Source organism: Buteo buteo, chromosome 24 (assembly GCF_964188355.1).
Source record: "Buteo buteo chromosome 24, bButBut1.hap1.1, whole genome shotgun sequence".
Taxonomy (NCBI): domain Eukaryota; kingdom Metazoa; phylum Chordata; class Aves; order Accipitriformes; family Accipitridae; genus Buteo; species Buteo buteo.
The window spans coordinates 19,033,066-19,044,016 of record NC_134194.1 but is presented as its reverse complement, the minus strand read 5'-3'; the positions used below and the strand labels follow the sequence as shown (position 1 = coordinate 19,044,016).

The following is a 10,951-nucleotide window of genomic DNA, read 5'->3' as shown; positions in this document are numbered from 1 at the left end:
CCGGGCGCCCATGCCGAGAGCCCCGCAGCCACGTCCCCGCCGCTGTGCCCACGGAGCTGCGACCCGCGGGTGACAAACCCGGCGCAGACCAGCCGGGCGGGACCCCGGGCCGGGCTCCGCTCCGTGCCCCCCGGTGCGGCGGGGCTGGCCCGGCGGCAGCGCGTCGCCGCCGAGCGGAACGACCGAGACGAACGGGGAAAGGTCGTGGGTGGCGCGGAGCCGTAGCAGGGCTCTGCGTGGGGACGGTGACAGGGCCACGCACCGCGGGAGCGCGGCGTTTCCCCACGCCCTGTGGCCAGGTATAGATTTCCCCGTTGTTTGGGCTTTTTTTGTTGGTTTGGTTTTTTCTTCCCTGCCGGACCCCTCGATCGGGGTTTTTCCAGCGCAGGCTGCACGTTCCCTGCTGGCGAACGGTACCGGTCGAGAGCAGCTGCACGGTGCCAGCACCGTCGGCCGCGGTGTGCCAGGATTTGGCCCTGCCTTTGGACCTCCGCGACCTTCCCCCGACAAACCAAATCCCGGCTACGACCGGAGCCTTTGCCCTGGCACCGCTGAGAAAAGGACTAGCTTAGGGAAAGATTTTCTTCCTCCCCCTAAAATCCCCTTTGCCGTGGCCCGGGCCGGGGAACGAGCGAGCCCGGGACCGGGACCGGCTTTAAACTTCTGGAGGCCGACGGTAACCGGGGGCTGGGCTGCGCTGGGAGAGGCAGAGCCCACCCCCCCGCGGGACACGGCCCTCGGCGGTCGGGGGGCACCCGGGGCCCTGCCCGCGGCTGGTTTCTAAAAAAAAAATGTCATTTTTGCAACTTCCCCCCCTGCCCTTGCTGGAGAATCGGTCACCCGGACCCGCAGAACTACGGGAGTTTGTTCTTAAAAATACACCCACCACCCCCCCCCCCCACCGCCCGGCTGTTAAACGCGCTCCGCAGCCGCCGAGCACCCGGGGAACCCGCACCTCGGCGGGCCGCGGCCCCACGCAGCACAAGCAGGGAAAACGAAAACGGCCGGCTGCCTGCCGAGAGGCGTTTCGGTACCGCGGGGCTGGGGGGGGAGAAATTACCGGGGCCCGGTACCGGCGATGCCGCCGCTCCCGGGAAAGCGGCGGGCCCTGCCCCGTCCCTCCCGGCCGCTCGCCCGCTCCCAGCCGCCGGTCCCGGCGTTCTCCCGAACCGGGGCGGGGGGGGGGCTGTTCCCGGCCGCTTCCCCCGCCCCGGCCCCACCGGAGCCGAGCAGGAGCACCGCGACCGCCCCCCCGCGCCCCCGGGCGCGCTGCCGGAGCCCCGCTCCGAGCCCCCCCCGCCGCCCCCGGCCGGCTCCTCACCTCCGTCTCCGGTGAAGGCCGAACGGCGGCTTCTCCCCGGCTGCTGCCCGCCCCGCAGCGACCCGGCCCCGGCCGCGGGCTCGGCTCTTCCCCGGCGCGGCGGCAGGCAGGGAAGCGGGAGAGGCGTTTTTAAAGAAAACGTTTATTTACACGTCTCGGCAAGTACAAAGTATTATACATGGTCTGTGTCAACCCCAAATCTTCTTTATTATGAAACATAAGGCGCTTTCTCTAGAGTCGGTGGCGAAAGGAGAGGGTGCGGGTGCTGTTTCGGTGCGCGAAAGCTCATCGGCTGGAAAGGTGAGGACAAAACCGAGTGTGTGTTGCCTGAAAGGAGCCCTTATTACTACGGTGAATAAATTACAGCTGACATTAACTTCACCTGGGACAGATGGAAGCTACCGCTTTTCAGCTTAATAGGGTTTCCTAAGCTAATGAGTCATCACCGGCTCCACTTAGTCCCCTCCGCTAAGTGATAGGTAGGTATTTTTTTTTCTTTAGACTATCCTCAGAACAGGAAAAAAAAAATAGCCTTTTGTTCCAAAGCCAACGCAAAATACCTATGTTCAGATTTCGATATAAATAATCGAGGTTTTATATAATTCCATATTAATAGTGCCCAAAATCTCGATGCATAAATAAATTAAATTATTAACACTTCTTACAAAAAGTGACATATTTCCCTTCCTAGTGGAACATCGACACGAATATACAAGCGGAGCGCGGGGCCCCGCGACGGCAGCGCCCGGCGGCTCCGCTCCGCTCCGCGCCGGCCTCGGGGAAGCGCCGCGGCGGCCCCGGCCCCGGTGCCGGTGCCGGTGCCGGTGCCGGTGCCGCGGGCGCCGCTCGCCGCCGCCTCCCCGCCCGCCCCGTCTGGGGCGAACCGCGGCCCCGGGGGCGGGGGAGCCGCCGGCCGAGCTCCGCGGGCGAGTCCGCTGCGTGCCCGGGCTACCGGGCTCAGACGAGGGAGGTGACCGGCGGGATCTTGGCGCTCTCCTCCTCCCAGGGCTGCAGGTTCTGCAGCGCGAACAGCGACGAGTTGTGCAGGCACAGCGGGTCGGGCTGGATCGACTCGTTCAGCGACTTCTGGAAGGCGTCGTGCTGCAGCTGCAGCATCAGCCGGCTCGCCTGCTGCCGCTCGGCCTCCCGCTCCTCCGCCGTCTGCCGCCTGCCGAGGGACACGCTCAGCCCCGCGCCCCGGGACGCCCCGGGACGCCGCTCCGGCCCGGGGCTCCCCGGGATGCGGCGGCTTCGGGGGCCGGGGGGGGGGGGTGGGAAGGCGGCCGGCGGGGCAGCGCGCCGCTTCCTACCGGCGCTGGGCACCGGCGGGCGGGCGGCAGCCGCTGGGCCTGGAGCGGCGGGAAGCGCCTGGAACCCCCCCCGGCCCGTTTCCCAGGAATCCCCCGTGTCCGACTAGTCCCCCGTTCTCCCGATGTCCCCCCGGGGTTTCCGAATAATTCCCCGTTTTTTGGCAGAATTCCCCGTTTTCCCAATAATTGGTTCCCCGTTTTCCGAGTAATTCATTCCCCGTTTTCCGAATAATTCCCCGTTTTCCGAGTAATCCCTCAGTTTTTCGAATAATCCCTCGCTTTCCGAATAATCCCTCGTTTCTACCACAAGTCCCCCGTTTTCCGAATGGGGGGACTATAAAAAAAATAAAAATTAAAAAAGGTAAAAAATAAGTACCAGCGCTAACAATAATAATATTACACTACGAAAAATTCTCCCCCAAGCGTTGGGCGGCCGGGGGCCGGCGAGGGCTGCGATCCCGGCCGGAGCCGGGGGCTTCCCCGGGGGGCGGCGGGCGGGGAGCTCCGCCGGGAGGGAGGGAGGGGGGTGGCGGCGGCGGCGGCGGCGGCAGCGGCGGCGGCGGGACGGGGCGGCCCCGGGGGCGCGGGACTCACCGCCATTTGGTGCGCCGGTTCTGGAACCAGGTCTTCACCTGGGCGTCCGTCATCTTGAGGGACTTGGCGAGGGCAGCGCGCTCGGCCGAGGCCAGGTACTTCTGCCGGTGGAAGCGCTTCTCCAGCTCGCAGATCTGCACCCGGGAGAAGGACGTCCGCGGCTTCTTGCGCTTCGGCGGGGTCCGGTTCTGGTAGGGATGCCCGATCCGCCGCGTCACCGTGAAGGGCGTCAGCGCCGCCGCCGCTGCCCGGGTGGGAAGCACAGGGGTCAGCCCCGCGCCCCCACGGTGCCGGCCGCCCCCCCCCCCCATCCCACCCACACCACCCCCCCCTCCCCGCTCCGGGGCCGCGGCTCTGCCCGACGGCCCCCGAAGGCCCCGCGTCTCCCCGAGGTGCCGCTTCCACCTTTCGCCGAAGGGACGCGGAGGCGAGCGGGGCCCGGCCGCCCCCCCGGGGCGCCCCGTTATCCACGGCGAGAGGTTTTGGGGATCGCTGCGAGCGCGGGGGAGGGAACCATCCAGCGGGCCGCCGTTGCCTTTATCCTGACGATTACCGCTATTATTATTTCGTTTTCTCTTTTTTTTTTTTTTTTTGAATTTGCCTGCCCGTTCGTTGCCTTTCCCGGGGGGTGGAGGGGGGGGTGCGGGGGCGCGGCGCGGCTCTCCCGCTCCGCCCCGGCGCCTTACCTGTGAACCGGTCCTTGACGAAGCGCCTGCTGCTCTCCATCCAGGGGAAGTTGAGGCTGCCCAGGCTGGGCACGGCGGGCATGGCCGGGATGGCGCTGGAGATGGGCGGCGGCACGGCCCCGGGGATGGGCCTGTGCGCCGGCACCCGGATCACGCCGGCCGGGGCCAGGCTGAGGTTCACACTGTAAGATCCCGAGTCCTCGAAGGGCGCGGCGATGGCCGGGAAGGGGGCCGGCAGGGCCGGGTAGGGCGCGCCGCCGCGGCCGCCGGGGCCGCCCAGGAAGGTCGCGCCGTCGGGGCCCCGGGGGGGCGGCGGGGGAGCGCTCTCCTGCTCGGGGCTGTTGAGGATCTGGTCGATGCCGAAGCTGATGGGCTCGTGCTGGTGCTGGCCCTGCGCGCCCGCCGGCGGATCCATCCTCCGCCTCCGCCGCCTCCACCGCCGCCGCCGCGCACCCCTCCGCGCCCGCTATAAAGGCGCCGCCGCTCCGCCGCGCTCCGCGGGCCCGGCCGGCCCCGGCGTGCGCCGCGCGGAAACTTTGCCGAGCGCGCGCCGCCCCGGCAGCCGCCCCGTCATCTCCTCGGGGCCGCCGCGCGCCCCGCGCCGCGTGCGCCCCCGCCGCCGCCATTGGCCGCCGCCGCCCAGCCTCTGCGCTCCCATTGGCTCCCGCCGCTTCGGCACCGGCCTCGCCGCCCGGGCGCGGGGGCCCCGCCGCCGCCGCCGCCGCCGCCGCCGCGGTGACATCACTGGGGCGCACGAACAATGGGGGCCGCGCGGCGGCGGGCGGGGCGGCGGGGGCGCCGTCGGGGCCGCGGCGGCGGGACGGGACGGGACGGGACGGGACGCCCGGTCCGGCACGTCGGGCCCCGCCGTCCCGCTCGCTCCCCGCGGGGCCGGGGCGGCCGCCCGGCCCTTCCTCGACAACCCCCCCCCAGCCCGCCCCCGACGGCCGCTCCGCCGCAGCCCGCGGCAGCCCGGCTCTCCCCCTCCCGCCCCCACACACCGCCCCACCGCCGCCGCGGCGGGCGGCCAGCCGCGCTGAAACGGCGAAGGCCGGGCGGCCGCCCCCCCGCCACCCCCGACGGCAGCGCGGAGCGGCGGCCCGAGGCGGTGCCCGGGGCCGGGCCGGGCCGGGGGGTGCCCCGCGGCCCCGCAGGGCGAGATTCCGTTTGGGGTTGAATTTGCGCCCGGGCGGCGGGAGCCCGGCGCGGCCGCCGAGCGAGTTTGCAGACGCTCCCTAACGTCCAAATGGGACTAAAGGCGTTAAAAATTAAATAACGTTCAGCCGCATTTACTTAGTTTCCCTCTTATAAAGGGAAATGAAAACAGGGAATAGAATTTCCCTGTTAATAGAATGTAATGGCATTTGATCAGCACCTGGCAGGGCGATCCCGGGATGCCGGAGCGGTGACAGGAGGGACTTGATTAGTTTGCAAACCTTAGGATTCAATTACCGCAACGCGCCGAATCGTCGCACCGAGCAGCGAACGCGGACCGGCCCGCCAGCCGCCGCCTCCCGCGGCCGACACCTGCGGGCCGTGCCCCCCCCGTGGCCGTCCTGTCCCCCCCCCCGGCTCTTCCGTCGCCCCCACGGCAAAAGCGGGGCCGGGGCCTTCCCCCCCCCTTCCCCGCCCGGGGTCCGGCCGGGCGCGGGCCCCGACGGCCGCAGCGGAGCTGCCGGCCCAAGTTTCCCGGTGGGGAGCGGGGGGCGGAGGGGGGGTTCCCCGGCTCACGGCCTGGAGGGACCCCCCGCCCCGCCCGGCCCGGCCCGGCGGTCGCTGACACGGCTACTAAACACCCCCCGGGGAGAGGCACACACGCACACACAGCGCCCGGTGCCACCCCCCGGTCCCGGGCAGCCTGATCGGATTGTCCCCGCTCGGTGCGGCGGGTGCGAGCGGAGCCGCCATCAGCCGCCGCTCGTGTGTCCGTGTGTGTGTGTGTCCCCCCCCCTCCGTCGAGCGGAGCTAATCGGATTGACACGATCGCGGCAAGATGGTGCGGGGCCGGGCGGGGCCGCCCAGCGCCCCCGGGAACCGACCGCGGGCAGCCGGCCCTCGGGGCTCCGCTGCGGGCGGCCCGGCGGGGAGGGCGGAGGAGGCGGCGGGGCGGGAAAGAGGGAAAAGGAGGGGAAAAAAGGAAGGGGAGGGGGGGAGAAAAAAGGGAAAAAAAAAAAAAGGCAACCGGGGGGAGGATAAATAAATAAATAAAGTGACACCCAGTCCTGAATCAGGGCAGGCTTTGTTAGAGAAAATTGCAGCTTGATCTGCATAATGGGAACTCGGGCTGCCCAAGGCTATCTTTTTATTGCATGTGTGTCTGCTGTTATCAATTTTGTGAACGATTTCACAGGGAGCCTGGCAGACTTGAGCTGGAATAATATGCAAAGATGAGCTTTGAATAATGAATGATGTGCTTTTAAACCAATTCCAAAGTGTCTGTGATAGTACAATATGAAAAGGGGTGGTAAGTAATAGTATATTTAAAAGGCGCTAGTATGTTTTTATTACTATATTTAAAAAGATATCTATATTATTTTTGTGAAATGGATAATATATCACAGAGTCTTTGATAATCAGCTAAACAATACATTTTTCTTTGGGAAAACTCTCCTGGTTTTACACAGTTAAATATAGAGTATCAGCGTACAGCTTTGTAACGCTCGGCTACCTTATTAAATATTAACTCTATTTTAATATTAGCTTTTAAATTTAATATGTTGACGTTCTGCAGTTTTACTTTAATTACGTTTTATAATTAATAACCCGGGACGTATGGTATCCTTAAGTGCAGCTCTCCCGCAGCCGCCTCGTCTCCCTCGCCCCTCCGCGGCCCGGGGGGCGCGCAGCCCCGCGCAGCCCCGCGCAGCCCCGCGCAGCCCCGCTCCGGACCCCAAACCCGCCTCCGCTTCGCCAAGCGCCGCGTTTCGTTGGGGACCGGCCCGGGCCGCGCTGCCGGGCTCCGCTCCCGTCGTCCTCCCCCCCCCCCACCGCCGGGACCCCCCGGCCGCCCGGCGCGGAGCGAGCGGAGCTGCGGCCCCGACGGCGCGGCCCGGGCTGGAGCCGGGTCTCCGGGTCCGCGGGTCCGTGTGTCCGCCCCCCGGGCACGGCGCAGTGCTGCGACCCCTAGCAGTGCCCGGGGCCGCGGGGTGACCGCGGTGCGGGCGTGAACGTTGCCCACCCAAACCCGGGCTGCTCTGTGCCGTCGGGGAGCCGGACCCAGCTCGGGGCCGGTCCCAACGGGCGGGGGGGACGGAGAGCGGGACCCCCGGGCAGGCACGGGGCACCCGCAGCGTGTCCCCAGCGCCCTGTGCCGAGGTGGTTCCCCATCACGGGGGTGCGGTTGGGTGTGAAGAGCTCCGCACCCGGCTGGGCTCCGGCAGGGCCCCAGGCATGGCACAGCATGGCACAGCATGGCCTTTGCATGGCACGGCACAGCATGGCATGGCACAGCATGGCACAGCCTTTGCATAGCACAGCACGGCATGGCATGGCCTGGCCTTTGCACAGCATGGCATGGCACAGCATGGCACAGCACGGCATGGCACGGCACGGCATGGCACAGCCTTTGCATGGCATGGCACAGCATGGCATGGCATGGCATGACACAGCATAGCATGGCCTTTGCATGGCATGGCATAGCATTGCATGGCACGGCACGGCATGGCCTTTGCATGGCACGGCACGGCATGGCACAGCCTTTGCATGGCATGGCACAGCATGGCATGACACAGCATAGCATGGCCTTTGCATGGCATGGCATGGCACAGCATGGCATGGCCTTTGCATGGCACAGCACGGCATGGCATGGCCGTTGCATGGCATAGCACAGCATGGCACGGCCTTTGCATGGCATGGCCTTTGCATGGCATGGCACGGCACGGCATGGCATGGCATGGCACAGCATGCCATGGCCTTTGCGTGGTGCAGCACAGCATGGCACAGCCTGGCATGGCATGGCACGACATGGCACGAGGCCAGCCTGCGAGTGCCAGCCGTAAGCAGCCAGCTGCAGGGGTGTCTCTAATGCAGGCACGGGGGATCGAGTGGGTGCAGCACGAGCGGGACAGTGCCTGGCTGGGCAGGGGTGCCCCCCCAGCACCCTGCAGCCGGGCAGGCCCCCAGCACCAGCGGGGCGGTCACTGGAGCCCCATGGGCAGGGGGAGGCCGGGAAGGGAGAGCTCCGGCTGGGGGGGGGCGCAGGGAGAGGTGAAACATTGCCATTCCCTGTGAAACCGAGACAGCACGTTGTACAAGTATTAACTGAGATGTAGTACCAAGCGCACGGTGCCGGCAGAAAGCAGCACGGCGTGCCCACGCTGCGGCACGGCTCCTTTGGCCCTGGCGAGGAGCGTGGCTGGGCTGGCTCTGCCGCGCTGGGCTGGCGTGGTGGCCTGGGTCCGGAGAGCGCTGGGTCCGGCCCCCCGCAAAGGCCAGGGGGGACGTGGTTAAGAGGGGCAAAGAAGTAAGTAACCCTAGGTAAGAGGAGTGACCATCTCCCCGGCACCACTGGGCAGAAGGGACCCCCGCCCAGTTTGTCACTGGGGGCAGAGACGCAGCATCTGCATCATCCATCGCTGAAACCCAGAGCTGCTCCCAGGCCTGGCTGCCACGGGGGGGGACGTGGAGGGGGACGTGCCGCAGCCCGCCACAGTCGCTGGGTTTGGTTATGGTGCGCACATGCCCTCCTCGGCCCCGGGAACGTCTTTGGGCTCGAAACACAGAGGGCTGCGCCAGGAGGGCATCCTCGCAGGACCCCCACCTGCCCGGCAGCGGTTAATGCCACTGTTCAGCTCTTAAAGTGCTTCCTGTAGGATGAGATAATAAAAACACGTGATGAAATATGCAGTGACCCAACCCCAAACGCTTCTGCCTTCGAAGAGCAAGGCAGCTCCACCGCAGTACTAGACACTTCTGTATCCGCGTTTGGAGCGAGTTTGCCGGCGGTGCCCCCAGCTGCGTTGCCGGCACGTGCTCCTGCGCGCCGCGGGCACCAACACGTGCCACAGCCACGACCGGGCCCTTGGGCTCTGCCACAAAGGGAAAGAAACAGGCCTGAAGCTCCAGTCACCGCAGCCATTCCTGGAAAGCAGAGGAGCGACGGGGATGGTCTCTCTCTCCTGGGCACGTCCCAGCACCACAGAAAATGAAATCCCCGTCCGGAGGTGGTCGGCCGAGCAGGGATGTTACTTAGTGCCTGGGAGCGGTGAAGACAGGGAGGTGGCGTGGGCTGGTGGGTAACGGCAGGCAGAGGGACTTCAGCTCCTCCCCGCCAAGGGGCCCTGGGGGTTCCCCAAGGACAAGCACACTACAGGGGAGCAGGGACAAGGGGTGCCCGTTAGGATCAGGCCCCAGCACTGGAGACCGAACAGAGAAGGACAACTCCCTGCAGTGGTCTCAAGCATCCCTCCCGCCCTGTCATCCTCCCACCACCTCGGGGCCGACGACGGATGGCACAACAGGGACCCAGAGCAGCCCACAGATTTAAATCTGGCCGCACCCCGAGAGTGTCCCACGCCACCCGTGCCAGCCAGGGCACAGCACAGAGCCCCCCCAAGGGGCTGAGGAGGATGCGCAGCCCCGACGGGCACACGCAGCATCCCTCCACGCAGCTCAGCCGCTCTGCTGTAAAGTAGCCTCAGTTAAATGTTCACTGTCCAAATCTAGAGCGGGCCAAATGATCCATTATGCCTTTTTTTTTTTTTAATGTTTACCATTAATTATTTTTAAAACGAGGCATTTTGTTTCTAAGGTGAGAGGGACAGGTCTCTGGGAATGAGACCAAGAGAAACCACTGCGGAGCTCCTCCAGCCTTTTCAAACCAGTAGGCAGCGTTTTATAATAATGGGCCGTTAATTGATGGTGCATTACTGCGCAGTTCCTACCGAGCTGCTGAGCGCAGCCGCCCGAGAGCAGGGGGCCGCAGCGTGATTGATGCTCTCGCAGGAAACCCAGGGGCAGGGGGGGCCCGTTCGGACGCACCAGGCGCTGCCAGTCGGGCTCCGGCGGCCGCTGCGAGGCTGCACGGGGGCCGGGGGGTTGCTGATAACCCGCCTGCGCCCGCTCACAAACGGGCTGCGATGCCGTGCCCGGCTGGGGAGGAGAAACCACCCCCAGAGCTGCGGAGCCCTTCCATCGCGCACGCTTTAAACAGCCACACGGCCTGCGACCGCTACGTGTACGACGCAGCTGCAGGGATAAGGTGCAAGTGCTGTGGGCACATCCGACCCGTCACGGTGGTGCCCAGGACGCGTCCCCACCGTCCCCGGGGCTGCGGTGCCCGCAGAGCTCATCCCGGGAGGCGGCAGCAGCAAATTCACCCGTGACAATGCTGTGGAAATGCGGGCTCGGGGTCTTCAGCGAGCCGAGGTGGTTAAGGGGTTGGATCGCACCCGAAACTGCTGAGTACGGGCTTCAACCGCTGCTAACTGCTGCGCTGGGGCTTTAGTCCAGCCGAGTGCTGGCCCTCGTACTGCCTCGAGGAGCAATTCGGAGCATTAGCTGGCCCTGTACCTCCGTTCAGCTGCATTTCTGCATTTCCAGCTCCTCTCGCATTGCCCCTTCCCCAACACTCCGGCTGTGCAGGTCCTGGGCCGTGTCCCCCAGCCCGCTGTCCTGCTGGGTACCACCTCTCTGGGGGTCGGGAAGCTCCAGTTCCTCCCAAGGCTCCTTCCTTCGGAGCCTGGGACCAGCGACGGTCGCAGTGACCCTCACCCAAGGTACTGCCTAACAGCTGGAAGCCGGTGCTCAAGGGAAGAAGGCTTTGACCAGCGTCTGACCTACAGCTCGGGTCTTCGGCAGCATCTTTATGCTGCCTGGCTGGCTGTCGCACTGCCACAAATAAATCGTCTTTCTTTAAAGGACGCTAAAGGCCGTGTCAGCTCTCCCGTAGCAAACCCCTCCGTTGTCCTCGGACCCTCCTTTAACACGCAGGAATTCCCAGGTTGGGAGCTGGTCTCTCACCCCAGCCGCTGGGAAGCTGCGTGAGCCCGAGGCTGCTGCGAGCGGCCGCCGCTGCCGGAGCCCGGCACGGGGCTGCGGGG

At 66.1% G+C, this 10,951-nt stretch overlaps 1 protein-coding gene across 1 annotated transcript; it reads right to left on the bottom strand.

Moving 5' to 3' along the window:
• Positions 1-2,254: 2,254 nt before the first annotated feature.
• Positions 2,255-4,326, bottom strand: TLX3 (T cell leukemia homeobox 3). Its single transcript, XM_075056523.1, has 3 exons — positions 3,912-4,326; positions 3,226-3,469; positions 2,255-2,489 (listed from the first exon to the last, which is right to left on the bottom strand). Exons 1-3 carry the CDS (start codon positions 4,324-4,326, stop codon positions 2,279-2,281), a joined length of 870 nt encoding a protein of 289 aa, XP_074912624.1. The 3' UTR covers positions 2,255-2,278.
• Between the last annotated feature and the right edge of the window lie 6,625 nt (positions 4,327-10,951).